The sequence below is a fragment of the Ammospiza nelsoni genome, chromosome 31 (assembly GCF_027579445.1).
Source record: "Ammospiza nelsoni isolate bAmmNel1 chromosome 31, bAmmNel1.pri, whole genome shotgun sequence".
Taxonomy (NCBI): Eukaryota; Metazoa; Chordata; class Aves; order Passeriformes; family Passerellidae; genus Ammospiza; species Ammospiza nelsoni.
In genome coordinates this window covers 716,565-732,674 of record NC_080663.1, presented here as the reverse complement: position 1 = coordinate 732,674, position 16,110 = coordinate 716,565, and the positions used below count along the sequence as shown (strand labels likewise).

The following is a 16,110-nucleotide window of genomic DNA, read 5'->3' as shown; positions in this document are numbered from 1 at the left end:
ACAATCATCCCTGCCCCCTCAAAAATTAATCTGCATGTTTGTTAAAAGTCAAATGGGAGCATGTCATCCCTTCCAAAAACGCTATCAATAAGAGTGGAAACCATAGCTGAATTAATCCCTCTGTCCGCAATTGCTTTAACAATTACTTGCACATCCTTGGGGTTTACAGGTGTATAGGACCTTTGATTTCCGCCTTCCTCCCCTACTCGGACTGGAAACGCTAGCGTGGCTGATGGGGCCCAATCGGCACATGCTATTTTTATTTTCCTCCAGTTGGTAAGAGGAGCTCGTTATTTTCCTAACTTCCCCTCGACCTAAGCGGGAGCATTGTGATGGCTAATCTTGTATGCTCTCACTCCTCTTTATCAGAGTCGGAGCCAGAGTCAGCTACAGACCACTTGTCTAACCACTCATCCCATCTCGAGTCCGACTCGGGTCTGGAAGTTGACTGACTGGATACTTCCTGGCTCCAGGATCTTTTTGTCAGGCTTTGACCCTGCCCCTTTTTTCTAGCATTGGGCCACTCCCTCCCTCTAGGCTCGCCCTGCCTCCTGCTGGGGGAAGCTAGTGTCTTGTAAGAATAAGCTTTCAGACGCATGCTCTGAGTAGCTCTAATTCCCCCTCCATGTCTCTCCCCTCTTTCCTGCCCGAGCGTGTCTGCGCTGTCCTGCAAACCTTCTCTGTTACTGCCGACCACGTCCATGTCCCCCCCATGCCTCTGGGGCTCGCCACCCTGCGGCACACAAGGCGGAGGCCCCGCCCAGGCTCCCTCAGACTCCGAATTAATGGCAGCATTTTGCGCCTCCTTTAACAGCCCTTCCCAAAATGACCGCTCCTGCTCTTTTCCCTCAGCCGACGCGCCTGGGCTCGGGAGCCGTGAGGAGCATCCCTGTGGCTGCAAATCCCCGCACTTGACAAAATCGCAATCACCTGCAGTCTGCGTGGTTGCTCCAACCCCCAGCCAGGACACAGCCAGCAAACAATCCCGCGCGGCTTTCCAGGTTTCCTGATCTTGCTGAGCCTTTTGCAGAGCCTGTACAACTCTCCCTCATGATTTAAGATTCCTCCCCACACCTGAGGACATTGTTTCCTCAGCTAGAGCCTTGGTACACTTGTCCCATATTTCTGGGTGGAGTATGTCCACCAGCCAGTCAATGACCCCAATCTGCAGCAGCCTCGATACTACGAGGGTAAAATCTTCTGGATTACAATCAATACCCCATTGCTTATGGATCTGAAATACAACCTTCATGAGAGCTTCCATTCTCCTCGCTGGTCCGGGAGCATCCTCCCCGCTGAGCTGGCACAGCCGCTACGGCCGCCATTCACCCATCCAGGTGATCCCCGTTTCCCGGGCAATTTCCTGGGCTTCAGCACCACTTGTTGCCTCCGCTGATGTGTGATGACCTGGTTCGGGAATGGCACAGTGGCAATCCCCCAGCCGCTCGGGCCACGTGCTCACAGACACCAATATGGTGGACAGCAAAATGGCATTTATTAACAGGTTGCACAGGGTTATATAACCTTGGTTCTGCTTGTGTCACAAACGGGGGTCACTGGCCAACAAACAGGGGGCTAAGTAATTTTAACAGCTGAGGGGAGGGGTTCTGTCTGCCCATACAACATGAGATCTTCCAACCGCCTGTCCCTAATTTCCCACACCCACATGCAGAAGAGTGTTCCTCATCTTTTGCTTCCATCCATGTAAGACCATGTGGGCCAGGGTCCATAGCTAGCCGGAGTGGACCCAAACAACAGCCCGAGAGACATGGATTCTTACAAGCCGGTAAAAAACATTCCATTCTGTTTTAGATAAATGATTTCCAATTTCATTGCCCAGGAGCCCCTAAAGTTGCTACTTATTACTTACAAGGACATCAGGTACAGACAACAAAGGGGATCATCTATTCCTCCTTTTAACAGCCTGGGCCTCCGGCAACCGAAATGTCCATGATCATCTTTTTTAGTCCTCTAGTCTAACAAAGTTCCTCACAGAGGAGCACCATTTTTCGCTGGTTGGGGGTATATGTACAATCACAAATGGGATGGGACTGCTGTGGAACGTGCCTTGACCTGTTTTATTTTCCAGCATCAGTCTCATTACTTGGTTATGACAATGAGAAGATGCCACCAGCTCACATCCCAGGTAGCAGACCAAGAACTTAATGTTACAACTTACTTTATAAGATTTTTGACCAATCACACAAAGTTAAAGCATATTGACAGTAGTTCTATCCAACCACTATAAGCACACATACCTTCGGTTAAAACAATGGTTGCTTATTTCAAATATAATACCTGCTTGTAAGCCTTAAAACACAATGCACAGAGCTCCATTATTAAGCTTCAAACTTCCTAATATCTTGCTAGATAAACTTCTCTGTAGCTTAGGGAGTTATTCTAGACAAGCATTAATACAATATCATTGTTCTATTTGTCCTTACTTTTCTACTTTTTACATAATTTTTCTGCTGACCTATCTCATGGCTACTGCTTAGCTCTAATCACAGTTCTGCCATCTCCGAGGCTTGCCTTTTGCAGCTTTCCCAAAACCCTCTGATTTTATGGATTCCCGCATTGCCCCAAGCAGGATTTATTGCCCCAAACAGTATGTATTGCCCCAAACAGGATGTATTGCCCCAAACAGGATTTATTGCCCAAAGCAGGATAATTTCACAACATAAGTGAAGCATCGTGAATATTTGTGGTTCTTGCCTTTGAAACACTGGAAAATGGGAAATGGATCTGTTGCCAAGAGCTGTGGGGTGGGTGGGAGCAGCGGGATGAGCTCTGCTGGCAGCTCTCAGCTTTCCTGGGAAGAGGGAAGGGGCCAGATCCAGCTCCACGGATTGCTCAGGCGGTGATTCCTGCCAGGATGAGAGAGGGTCACGGTGTCACCCTGTCCCTGTCCCCATTCCACAGGATGGACCTGGCTGGAGCCCATGGAGAGCAGGAGCTGCTCCAGAATCCCACATGATCCCACTCCAATCCTGCTGAAATCCTGCTCCATCCATCCCACCTGATCCCACTCCATCCACTCTGCCCCAGCCCTGCTCCATCCATCCCACCCCATTCCGCCCCATCTCGCCCCAATCCTTTTCTGGAACCCCAACCTGATCCTGCTCCATTCCATTCCACCTGATTCTTGTCTGGAATCCAGCCCTGATCCCACTCCATCCCCCGACACCAATCCTGCTCCATCCATCCCACCTAATCCTGCTCCAGAATCCAGCCCCAATCCCACTCTACAATTCCACCTGATCCCCCTCTGGATCCTGCTCTGATCCAGAATCTGTCCTTGATCCCAGTCCATCCATCCTGCCCTGATCCCTCTCTGGAATCCCATTCTGATCCTGTGCTCAAGCTGTTGGTTCCCACATCCCTTCCTGCAGAAAGAGAAGATCCTGAGATTCCAGCACAGATAACACATCAGGATTAACCCCTGGATCCATCCTGGGATTTGCACAGAAGGGATCCAGAGCTGGATCCGCCATTGGAACTCACCAGCTGCCGGGTTGTATCCATTCCTGTCCCTCCTCCCTGTGGAAACAAAGTGGGATCAGCGTTGGTGGCACAGGATTCCCAGAATGGTGCTGGGTGGATCCATGCCCCTTCCCGACCCCCATCCCATGTGTTACCGGATTGGAGCTCCCAGACGCCGAATCCGATGAGGACAATGAGGATGAGGATGGCAGTGATGATGGACACAGCGACCACCATGGTGAGATTCCCGCCAGATGTCGGCTCTGGGAAACACGGGATAGTGAGGAGGGTGAGGGGAATCCCTATTTGGGAATTCCAAATTCCCAATCCCCACATTCCCAGCCTCACCCCAAGCGAAGATCCCAGGCTCCGGCATTCCGGGATGCTCCACCCTGCACCGGTACTGCTCCCGCTCCTCCGGCAGTGCCTCGATCCTGGCCCGGGTGTGGAAGGTGCCGTCGCTGTTGGGAACGATCCTGCCCTGCTCCGTCTCCTGATCCAAGATATCACCCCCCTTCATCCAGCTGACTGTGATGGTGTTGGGGTAGAATCCGTACGCGTGGCAGGACAGGATCAGCGTCCCCTGTTCCTCTTTTCCAGACACATGGACATCAGGGGGCACTGGAATGAGATAACAGTGAGATGCATCCATAGAATTCCATGTGAGTGGGATGGGGGCGAGATCTGCCCATGGAATTCTCATCAGAATAGGATGGGGGTGAGATCTGACCATGGAATTCCCACAGGAATTCCCATGTTCCCAAGTTCTCCATCCCCAAATCCCAAATTCTCACAGGAATTCTGCTCCCACCGTTGCGCTCCAGCTCCTTCTGCCTGTATCCAACGTATTTATGGAGTACTTCAGGGCATTCGTGCTTCAGGAAATTCATCCAATGCTCAGCGTCAATCCCTTCCTGTTTCCAGTGCTTCTTGGTGGTCTCAGCAGAACTGTCGGCCGGTATGAATTTCCCAGATTTCGGGTCAAAGAAGACATGATCCCGTCCATCGTAGCCGAGTCGACTGGATCCACGGATGCTCCCGTCAGACAGGAGATCACAGCCATAACTCCACAGCCGTGTGTGGAGACCTGGGGAAATTGTACCCACAGAGACCCATGGAATTGTATCTCATCCCCACAGAGCCCCATTTCAGCCCTATGGAGCCCTACCATCTGATGGAGACCCCCAGAGCTTCATCTCAGCTCCATGGAGTCCCATCGATACACATCCCAACACATGGATCACAAGATATCCCATCCCAGGCTAACAGAACCCCATTTCAGCCCCTCGGAGCCCTGTGAATCCTCATCTGAGACCTACAGATCCCATCCTAGCCCCATCAATCTGCATCCCAGCCCCATGGATCCCATTCCAGCTGCACACTCCCCACTCACCCCTGCTCTGGTTGTACTGCTCCCGCGCTATCTCCAGGTTCCTGGCCTCCACGTGCCGCCATCCCTCGCAGATCTGGGTCTCCCTCTCCCAATATTCCGGCTCGAATGCGTCCTCCATCCACTGCGTCAGTGGCTCCCTCCGGCCCCGCTCGCTGTCATAGCGTGAAAGGGGGATCCCGTCCAGGTACGCAGTGGACATGTACTGGGGGATCCCTGGGCTGGGCTCTGACACCGCAACTTCCGGGTAACGCAGGGAGTGGAGAACTGGGAGGACACGGAGATTTGGGGGGTTGAGGGGATCATGGATCAATGAAAGAGGAACTGGGAGAGCTGGGAAGGGGTTTGGGGATCCCAGGGCTAAGGAAAGGGTGTGCAGGGTGGGAGAAGTGGGATGGACAGGAAAGGGCCTGCAGGAGGTCCTGGTGTACAGGAATGGGGGCTCAAGGGGGTTCCAGGGTTATGGGAGGGGAGAGGAGATGAAGGGACTGGGAGATGAGGGATGGGAGGTCTAGGGGTCCCCGGTGCCAAGGAAAGCGGTCACAAGATGGGGAGACCTAGGAATAGGAGGCTCAGGGGTCCTTGATGCAGAGGAAAGTGGAGTTGGGAGCTGAGAAAAGTAGAAATGGGGGTGCAGGGGGTCTCAGGGTAAAGGAAAAGAGGGGTCTGGGGACTGCGGAAGGAAGGATGGATGGGAAAGGGGGTGCAGGGGGCAATTGGTAGTGCAGGGGAAGTGCAGGGGGGTTCCCAATGCCCAGAACTGAAAATTCAGGACCCCCAAGAACCCCCCCCAGCAGACACATGGGTGAAGAACTAAGGGGACGCACAGATTGGAAAGTAGAACTGCGAGAGACAAAAGGGTCTAAGGTTCAAGAAAGGGACTGGGAGAGGCGGGATGGGGGATCCTGGGGGTCCCTGTGCCCACCAAAGGCGGTCCAGGGGTCCCCGGTGTTGAGGGCAGTGGGGTCTGGGAGCTGGGAAAGGCAGGAATGGGGCTCCAGGGTGTCCCTGGGTCACGGAAAGGGGGGTCTGGGGCTGGGAGAGGCGGGCGGATCCCGGGGACGCAGCTTGGGAAACAGAAAAGAGACCGAGGGAACACGGGGGGAGGGGACGGGGGAAAGGGGGAATTCCAGGGAGTTCATCTGGATCCCTCTGGATGCCCCCTGCGACCCCCTGGGACGCCGGGGACCCTCGAGACACCATTTCAGGAAGCGGTGGGAGTGGAAAACGGGGGGGGACACGGAAAGTTGGGAGATCTGTGGGGTTCAAAGGTGAAGGAAAAGGGCGGGTCTGGAGTCTGGGAATCGCAGGATGCCCGAAAAGGGAGGCCAGGGGGTCCCAGAGCATGGGCGGGGGTGCGGGGGGATCCCAGTCTCGGATTAAGGGGTGCACGGGGCTCCTGATGCCCGGAAATGGAGATTTAGGAGTGTCCCAGTGCCAGGAATGGGGGTTCAGGGGGGGTTCCCGTGCCACAATTTGGGGTTCAAAGGGATCCTGAACCCCATGAATAGGAGATCAGGTGGGTCCCGGCCCCAGATAAGGGGGTGCAGGGGGTCCCGCTTCCAGGAAATGAACGTTCATGGGGATCCCCGTGTCCAGGAATGGGGGTTCATGGAATTCTCTTCCCGGAATTCGGGGTTCAAGTGGGCCCCGGTGCCCTGAAGTGGAGGTTCAGGGGGTCCTAGTGCTGGGGAAGGAGCTAAAGAGGGGTCCCGGTGTCCATAAAGGGGCACTCAAATGGTGCCCGTCCTCAGGAATGGGGGCTCAGTGGAATCTGATAACCGGGAATGGCGGTTATGGGGGGTTTCCCTGCCCAGGAATGGGGTTTAGGGGGGTCTCGATGCCAAATAAGGGGGTACAGGAGGGTTCCAGTGGTGAGGAAGGGGATTGAGAGGGGTCAGTAGACCCAAAGTGGCGCTATGGGGGGGTTCCCGTGCCCGGTAATAGGAGTTCAGGAGGGTCCCGGTGCCCAGAAGTGGAAGTTCAGGGGGTTCCCGGTTCGGGGTTCCCACTCACCTTTGGTCGCGCTCCCCGGGTCCCCCAGGAGCCCCCAGAGCAGCCCCAGACCCAGCGCTGGAGCCATGGCGCTGCTCCGCTGCGGCCCCGCCCACAGTCCTGGCCCCGCCCCCACAGCCGCCTCCGGCCTCGCCATTGGCCCCGCTGTCTCCTGCCCGCCAATGGCAGCCCGAGCTGTCAGTGATGTCATCGGTCACCGGGCAGATCCCGGTCTCGCAGGTTGGGAAAGGGACCGAGGAGGGCGGGGAGGGGGAGCGGACAGGGGAATTGCAGAGAATCCCTCTGGATCCCTCTAGATCCCGCTGCGACCGCCCTGGAGCCCTCTGAGAACACCTGGGAACCCCTGGGACCCACATTAAGAAAGCGCCGGGAGGGGAGAACTGGGGGGACCCGGAAATTTGGGAGATCTGGAGGTGCAAATGTGAAGGAAAAGGCCGGGTCTGGGGTCTGGGAAGGGCGGGAGGGCCGGGGAGGGGTAAAGGGGGTCCCAGAACACATGAGGGGTGTCCAGGAGGGGTCCCAGTCGCGGATTAGGGCGTGCAGGGGGGTGCCCATGCCCAGGAACAGAGGTTCATGGGGTCCCGGTGCTGGATAACGGGATGCAGTGGGGTCCTGGTGCCCAGGAAATGGGGTTCAGGGGGGTTTCCTTCCTGGGTTCTGGGGTTCAAGGGGTCCCGGTGCCCAGTAATTGGGCTTCAAGGCGGTCTCCGTGCCCGGGAATGGGGGTTCAGGGGGTTCCAGGCTCCAGATAAGGGGGTTCAGGGGTTATCAGGGCTGGAGAAGGGGGCACAGGGGGGTCTCGATGCCACGAAATGAACGTTCAAGGCCGTCTCTGTGCCTGGGAAGGGGGGTTCGCCCGGAAATGGAAGTTCGGGGGTCCCCGTGCCCGGGAATTGCGGGTCAGGGGCTCTCGGTGCCAGGGCAGTCCCCGGCGCCCGGGCGGATCCCGGAGCCGCAGCTTGGGAGACGCGAAAGTGACCGGGGCAGCGCGGGGAGGGGGAGGGGACAGAGGAAACCCTGGGAATTCCCCTGAACCCCCCCGGGACCTGCCCGGACGCCCCGCAGGATGCGCAGGGGGTGGAGAACTGGGGGGACGCAGAGACTGGGGGGTCTGGGGGCGTCCAAGTGTCGGGAAGCGGAACCGGGAGAGCGGGAAGGGTCCAAGGTTCAATGAAGGGACTGGGAGAGGCGGGATGGGGGATCCAGGGCGGGTTCCTGTGCCCACCAAAGGGGGTCCGGGGGTCCCCGGTGTTGAGGGCAGTGGGGTCTGGGAGGTGGGAAAGGCAGAAATGGGGCTCCAGGGGATCCCTGGGTCACGGAAAGGAGGGGCTGGGGCTGGGAGAGGCGGGCGGATCCCGGGGACGCAGCTCGGGAGACGCGAAAGCGAGACGGGGAAAAGGGGAATTCCAGGGAATTCATCTGGATCCTCGCTGAGACCCCCTGGGACCCCGGGGGACCCTTCGGGAACCCCTGGAACCCCTTCCAGGAAGCGCCGGCAACGGAGAACTGGGGGGACGCAGAAATTTGGGAGATCTGGGGGTGCAAAGGTTAAGGAAAAGGGGGGGTCTGGGGCCTGGGAAGGGCGGGATGGCCGGGAATGGGGGTGCAGGGGGTCCCGGAGCACTGATGGGGCTGCTGGGGGATCCCAGTGCCCAGAAATGGGGGTTCAGGGGGTTCCCATGCCGGGGAATGCGGGTTCAGGGGGAATTTCCATGCCAGGAATTCGGGATTCAAGGGAGTCCCGGTGGCTGGGAATTGCGGTTCCGGGGGCGTCGGTGTCCAGAAATGGGGGTTCAGGGTGGTTCTGGGGCCGCATGAGAGGGTACAAGGCGGTCCCGGTGCTGGGGAAGGGGGTACAGAGGGGTCGAGGTGGCCAGAAAAGGGCGCTCAAGGGGGTCCGCATGCTCAGGAATGGGGGCTCAGTGGATTCTGATGCCCGGGAATGGCGGTTCAGGGGGAGTCCCAGTGCCAGTTGAGGGAGTACAGGGAGTCCCGGCACTGGGGAAGCGGATGGAGGGGGATCACAGGACCCAAAATGGGATTTATGTGGGGTGCCCCTGCCCGACAATGGAGGTTAGGGGGTTTTCGGTGCCCGAAAATGGAAATTCGAGAGGGTCCTGGTGCCCCGGAATTGTGGTTTAGGGGGGTCCCGGTTTCGGGGGCTCCCACTCACCTTTGGTCGCGCCCCCCGGGTTCCCCAGGAGCCCCAGGAGCCCCCAGAGCAGCCCCAGACCCAGCGCTGGAGCCATCGCAGCCGTCCCCGATCGCGGCTGTGGCGCAGCTGGAGAGACGCGAAAGCGAAGGTGCCCGAGGGCGCGCGGGGGTAGAGAAAAGGGGGAGGGGAAAAGGAGAAGGGGAAAAAGGGAAGGGGAAAAGGGCGAATTCCAGGGAATTCACCTGGATCCCCTCCTGGCCCCCTTCTGGATCCGTCTGGGATCCGTCTGGGACCCTCCAAGGCCGCGCCCTGCGGGACCCCCGGGCCGGGCTGTGCTGAACTCCCGGCCCTGCGCTCAAACTCTGCCCGGACCCCGCTGGGCTCGGCCCAAAGCCGGGCAAGCACCGCGAGCAGCGGAGCCAATTTTTCTTGCGGGTGCGGGTCCCACCCCCGGCGGAGCAGGGCTGGGCGCTGGGACCCGACCCCTGATTCCCAATCTCCTTCTCTCTCTCCCTCTGCTGTTCTCTCCCTTTCCTTTGGGGGATCACAAATCCCAGAGCGGCCGCAGAGCCCCGTGCCCAGGCTGGATTTCCCAGCAAAGGGAGGCTGGGGCTGAGGTGCCCCGGGCTGGCCGGGAATGGGGGCCCGGGGGTCCCCGGGGTCATAGAAACAGGGGATCCAGGGGCCGGGAGAGGAGGATACCCGGGGAAGGGGGTGCACGGGGGTGTTGGTGCAGGATAAGGGGGTGCAGGGGGGTCCCAGTGCCCGGGAATGGGGTGGGGGGGGCAGAATCTGGGAAATAGCAGCAGCTGCTGGGGAGGGACTGGGACAGACTCGGGTGAACTGGGATGGACTGGGACAGACTGGGAAAAGAACTCACTGTGAGCAGTACTGGGGCACCAGGGATCATACTGGGATCTACTGGGACCACACTGGTTGCAACTGGGAGCAAGCAGGGGACAATTGAAATATACTGGGAAGGACTGGGAATGGTTTGGATCATCCTGGGACTGACTGGAATCAGATTGGGAGTGATCAGATCTGTAGTAGGGGTGAAGAGGAGAAACTGAAATAATGCAGGGAGCAACTGGGATCCTACCGAGAACAGCTGGCCCATGCTGGGGTCATACTGAGATTATACTGGGACTGATGGGGGTCACACTTGGAGTGATTGGCATAGTACTGAGAGTGTTTGGGAGTAACTGGGACCATAGTGGAGGTGACTGGGGCCACACTGGGCTCTTACTGAAAGGGAAGTGTTATAAATAAATAATCTGCCAATTTTTTTTTTTTTTAAAGAGTTGCAAAACCAGTTGAACCGGTTGCTGCTAAAGTAAAGTTCTACCTGTTTGCTATTGTAATCACCGGCCATTCTAGTAAATTGCTCCTTTTGTATCGGTATAGCCCAGCCTGAGGCTAAGTTATTCTTCTCCCCAGATGGTGGGTGGAGGGGACATGGTGGGGGGCATCAGAGAAGATGCAAAACAGCCTCGAGAATAGTATGCCATAGGAAGGAACCTCATCAAACTTACCGAAAAGACCCCAAAACCAACGAGCCAATACAGAATTAAGAGATAACAGTGATGTCTGGACGTTAGGAGTGCTGAGCCTGCAGAGATGCTGAAAGCCTTTGTGGCCCCTCACCCTAAGCAAGAAGGCTTCAGCTGAGGCCAAGACCCTGGATGACAGGCCCAAGGGTTTCGAATCACGGAGTTACACCCACTGCTCTCGTGAGGACAGGACTCCCAGCTCTGCCCTTTAGTGGACAAAGCTGCACATTCCTCCTTGTGAAAAACGCCAATCACTTGTTTTTAAAATTTTAAAAGTTTAATAGTAATAAAATGGTTAAAAAGAATAGTAACACAATTAGACTAATAACAATTTGGACAAATTGAATTAGGACAATATGAGACAATAAAAACAAAGAGTTACGGACGTCCGGGTACCTTTTTCTGGGCACCACGAGCCCGAAAAAAGACACCGGTTAACACAGGATTAACCCTTAAGAACAATAGCCTGTTGCATATTCATACATCTCATACATGATGCATAAATTCCATTCAAACACAGGATTCTGTCAGGTCAGTGTCAACTTCTTCCTTCTAATCCTAACAGCGACTCTAAGGCGGGAAGTAGTTTGTTTCTTTTGATAAGAAGGCAATAAATTCCCTTTCTCGGAAAGATTTAGGTGTCCTGTGGCTGCTATCTTGCTGCAAGCCCTTCTTGTTAAACAAAGCATCTTACATAGCATAGTTTCTATTTTAACAATTTTTATAGCCTAAAACTATATTTAACACAGTACTTAAGAGAATTAACACAGCATTAATTTCTAACACAACACATATAATATCCATTTTAATATTTGCGAAAAGCCAATCATAAAATACATGCATTTTTCACACTCCTCCTCCTCCTCGTCACCCTGGGAGAGACAACAGAGACTGCAGATCCATTGAGCTTCCCAATCTTGAGCTGATCACTTTTAATAAAGGCATTAAAAGGAGAAAAAGTCTCCTGCCCTGTTTATTTCAGCTGGGGCACTTGTACAGGATAGCCACGCCCAAAGAGGACGCCAGGACTCGCCATCTTGGACCTCCAGGACAGCTGGCTATCAGTACCGGAGGGATCGGCTCAGGACCAGTGACGCAGAGGAGCGCTGGACTGGTGAGAAATATCTGGTGGCAGGAGTAGGAGGCAAGCTAGTGGAGTGTGAGTGAGATGAGGGCCGGCAGCTCGGACCCTCGACTTGAGTGTGAACCCCTCAGTACCGCGTTTCTGAACTCCTGCGAGGAAGCTGTCCTGGGAACAGGGGGAAGTGAATGGAATTAGCGTGAGTGAGTCGTCTCCTAAGGGGAGAGAGGACCCCCCCTCTGGGCGTGCAGAGGGAATAGTTGTATGAGTGGCAAGCACCCAAAGTAAGTCCTGACAGAGGGAAGTCAGGCAGATTGCAAGTCTCGAGGAGGGTTCAGGCAAGCTCACAAGCCCTGCAGGCAAATTAAGTCCTGACAAAGGGATCAAGCACAAATCTCAGTGAAGGAAACTGGCATTTGTTTGTTTGACGTCCTGATACCGTAAGGCCTCACATTTGGAAATTTAGGCAAACTAGAAATTAGGCAGCTGTTTTTCCTGACAGAGGGGAGTCAGGCATAACTCGGGCTCTTACGCCGGGATTTCGTGTTTTCAAGACCTGATAGATATAGGACCTGACATCGGTAAAGTTGGGCAATCAAGAGATGAGGCAGCTCTTTCAGTGAAAAGTCCTGAGCGTCAGGCAAATCTAATGTTCAGTGGAGGAGGCTGAAGCTCCTCAAACAAGATTTTTCTTGAGATTACCTGTCAGTAGAGGCACCTTTGGGATTTTTTTTGTGAAGACCCTAAAAATGGGAGAGTGTAATAGTAAGAAGACAGGCAAGAGATTGAAGAATATACCTGCCAATAGCCCCTTAGGAGAACTGTTAGAAAAATGAGATTCTATAGAAGCCACGGAGGGATTAGATAAAGTGAAGATGATCCACTACTGTGTAGAAGTTTGGCCAGAATTAGAGGTGCAAGGAGGATGGCCTTGGTGTGGGACAAGGGACAAGTGGGTGTATCAACAACTGGGTCACTATCTGACAGCTCGAGGAGATACAGATCCTGAGCAATTATTGTATGTAGCTTGCTGGTTAAAGAGTGCTATCGGGGATGAAGGTGTGCGAATTTGTAAGGTACAGAGGAAGAAAGAGGGGAATGAAGGAGGGGATGCTGGAGTTAGAGAAAATAGTAAAAGGTGGGACTCCTGGATTATTTGCCTCCTGCTGCCCCTCCAACTTATAATCCTCTTCCTCAGGCACCTCAAATGGCAGATCCAGTTCTTCCCCCGGCTGCCATCCCATTACAGCCTCCTCTAATTCCTTCCTCTACCTCTTTGGCTTCCCCTATGATAGACCCGCTATCTCCCCCAGCAACCACTCCCTCACCACCTTCAGCTCCTCCAGTTCCTTCTGCATCACCACAAGTGCCTACTACACCTGCTGCATTCTCCACCCCTTCTCCAGCTCCACTTAATATGTACTCAAGCTCTTCTACCCCTCCTGTTTTTGTCCCTTTACCTCCTCCTAGTTGGGACACAAATGCCTCCTTGCCTGGTAAAGTGTGGAGGCAAGCAAGGTAACAAAAGAGTGGGCAGATCTACCACCAGGAGGAGGCAAGGATAGGCCAGTATTGTTGGGTCAAAGAGGGATGGAGAGATCTCAAGTCCCTTTGAGTGAACGGCACTGCTATTATTGTGAAGTAACTGGACACGTTAGGAGGTTTTGTAGAAAACTCAGTCTTGATGAGGCAATAGCCAGAGAACAAAACACCTTGGGAGAGGATTCTTAGAGGTGATGATTAGGGATGTCAGGGGCTTTCTTTACACTTTAGGGGACCCGATGCAACATCTAGAAAAGTCCTTGGTAAACATTGAGGTGGGACCGCTAAATGAAGAATTTGAATTTTTGGGTGGATACAAGAGCAGATAAGTCCTGTCTCAACAAAGTACCAGAAAGTATAGTAAAATACTCAAAAACATCTGGGGTTAGACAAAACAGCTAAGCAGAAAGATATCCAATAGCACTGGGACTGGACAGTAGCACTTAACTCATAATAAGTGATGTGAACGTAAAATGTACCTTATTGTTTTCTTGTTTTGTGTGTAAGAGTGAGTCACACAGAAAACCAGGCTACTCTTCCCTGGGCAGGTGGGGGCTGTGTCTGTGTGTGACCTGCACACCAGGCTGGTGTTCCCCAGGTGTGTGAGGGGGCCGTGGCTAAAGAGTGTGAGTGACACACAAATCAGCCTCACAGGTGAACGGCACTGGAGGCAGCAGAGTCAGGGCCCTCCCAGGAGGCCCGGAGATACTGAGACCCAGAGGCCAACCCCAAGGGGAGGGGGGCCACAGGACCTGTGATTTTCTGGCAATAAGGATCTACTTTGTGTCTTGAGAATGTGAAAGAATGTGTGAAGGTGAATGAGAAATAAAAGTGAGTTAATGTAGATGAATGAAAGTGTAGGTAATGTGGATTGTGCATTATAAGTTTTACCACATCTCCTTGGAGGGAGGTGTATTGTGTTGAAAAATAGTGTGAAAAAAAAATTTGTCTTAGGTGTAAGGAGTTGAAAGAAAAGTGGCATTTAAGCTGTTAGTGAAAGTGAGAAACAGAGGCAGGACATTAATAGATAAGATCTTGAAAATGGAACAGAAAACCAGTAAGTTAAATACACAGGAAAATACGAGAATAAAAGCCAGCAGAAATACAACTCCTTGCAAAATACAGAGTATGCAGAAGTGTTGCAGTGTGTTGTAAACTTCCTTCCCCAGGTGTGCCTGTACGTCTCTCCCTTCCCCCTTGCCCCCATGCTGAGTGAGTCCTGTCAATCAGGCTTAACATTCCAGCAAGGCATCGTGTGGTTGGTCAAGTTCAAAGGATGCCCCTCAGGCCCAGGGGTCATTGGCCTGTCTGGGTGTCATCTTCCCCTGAGACCCTGCCCCTCTCACCTGGTTGGTGGCTCACCTGTACCTCCCCTCCCCCTGTCCCTGAGCTGAAAAGGTGAATCAGACCATGCGGCCGGGATTCTGTTGGAGCAGTTGCTCACGTTTGGACCTCTGTAACCATGGAATAAACCTCTGGATATAAACCCTCCAGCAGAATCCATCTCCTTTTCTCCTCACCATTGCCTGAAGCCTTCTTCCTGAGGTAAACGGGGTTCCTAACAAGCCTGGACTTGTTCAGTGCCCAGATGCAACCTCCAGCAAGCTAAAGGTATCTCTGGGGTGATTACACTGCAGTTGCTGCCTTTGGTCCAGCAGCAAGGGTCAGACTGGCCCAGGAACAATTTAACTGGTAATATTGGGATTCATAGTCCAATATTTTGGTGTCCCTGGGCGGGCCAAGCGATTCTGCAGCCCAAGACAGACTCTGAGTACCTCGGGCAAGCTTCTGGCAGCCGTGCATCCAGCTGAAAGGGGCTTTGGTTGCATCACCCTCAGCTAGAGACTTTGGGAATATTCCCAGAAGAAGTTTCATGGACTGTTCGGCGCCTCTGGAAAGCCCAGCTCCTTTGTGGTGAGCAGATTTTCCAGAGGGAGAATAGGGTAGCCTCTCTTGCCCATAGAGAGGTCCTGTTCCAGTGAGGAGACCTGCCTGCCTGGACCCAGCCAGCTACAGCTTCCATTTCGGGTGAGTATCTCTGCTCTCGGTAGAGCAGAAGCTCAAAAACAGACTCTGCCGCGAGTTCTGTTCCTTTTTTGCCTTTGCATTCTTTGGCTGCGCAGCCCCACAGACGAGAATTCATTGCGTTCTAGCTATTAGCTTTCTGCTGCATGTGTTGCTCTCTTTTGGAATTCGCGCTGGAGCGGGAGTGCTCTCTGCCCTTCCCCCCGGCTGTGCAGCGCAGCTGCCCGGCTCTCTCCACGTGGTCGGGGGATGTCTCTCTCTCTCTCTCTGTGCGGGGGAGAGGGGCTCTCGGTACATGCGGCGCGGGGGGCCCCGGTTTTGGCTTGCCACGTGGTGTGGCTGCTCTCCCAGCTCCGCGGGGGGGCTGCATTCCATGGCGGGGGAGGCTTTGTTTCTGCCTCGGCTCGGCAGGGCGTGCCCTGCTGCTGCCCGGGAATTTTAAAAGCAGTATATACAGCTGCATTGTGAAGCTTTTGTCTGTTCGTTATCGCTTTCCTATCTGCGGTTTTTTTTAGAAATTGGTAGCTGATTTTAGCTTTGTTTTTGGTCAGGCGGGATTTAGTACTTTGCCTTTTACATCTAACATGGGTTCCAAACTCAGCATTGTACAAAAAGGAGTGTTTTATAATATTAGCATTTTAGTCAGTGGTAATGTGAAGTTCTCAAAAGGAAAATTGAAACAGTTTATAAGATGCCTTTTTCTCCACTTCCCAAAAATCTCCCCTGAAGAAATCCACAATATTCAATTCTGGGATAAAGTTGGGAATGAATTGATAACCTTAGGACAATCTGGCAATGCACCCTCAGCTAAATTTGTGTTTTGGAGTTTACAAATTCAAACAGCATTGCTCAAGCAAAAGGAAATGGA

General features: G+C 53.9%; 1 protein-coding gene across 2 annotated transcripts; it reads right to left on the bottom strand.

The window, feature by feature from the left end:
* Nucleotides 1-1,473: 1,473 nt before the first annotated feature.
* LOC132085553 (class I histocompatibility antigen, F10 alpha chain-like) lies at nt 1,474-9,139 on the bottom strand. Of its 2 annotated transcripts, none has more exons than XM_059491014.1 (7): nt 9,063-9,139; nt 4,877-5,140; nt 4,295-4,570; nt 3,832-4,104; nt 3,639-3,746; nt 3,505-3,540; nt 1,474-2,867 (listed from the first exon to the last, which is right to left on the bottom strand). In XM_059491014.1, the coding sequence occupies exons 1-7, from the start codon at nt 9,136-9,138 to the stop codon at nt 2,854-2,856; spliced, it is 1,047 nt and encodes a 348-aa protein (XP_059346997.1). In that variant the 5' UTR covers nt 9,139; the 3' UTR covers nt 1,474-2,853. The 2 variants fall into 2 exon arrangements, with proteins under 2 accessions (XP_059346997.1, XP_059346998.1); XM_059491015.1 differs by lacking the exon at nt 9,063-9,139 and adding an exon at nt 6,890-6,961.
* Between the last annotated feature and the right edge of the window lie 6,971 nt (nt 9,140-16,110).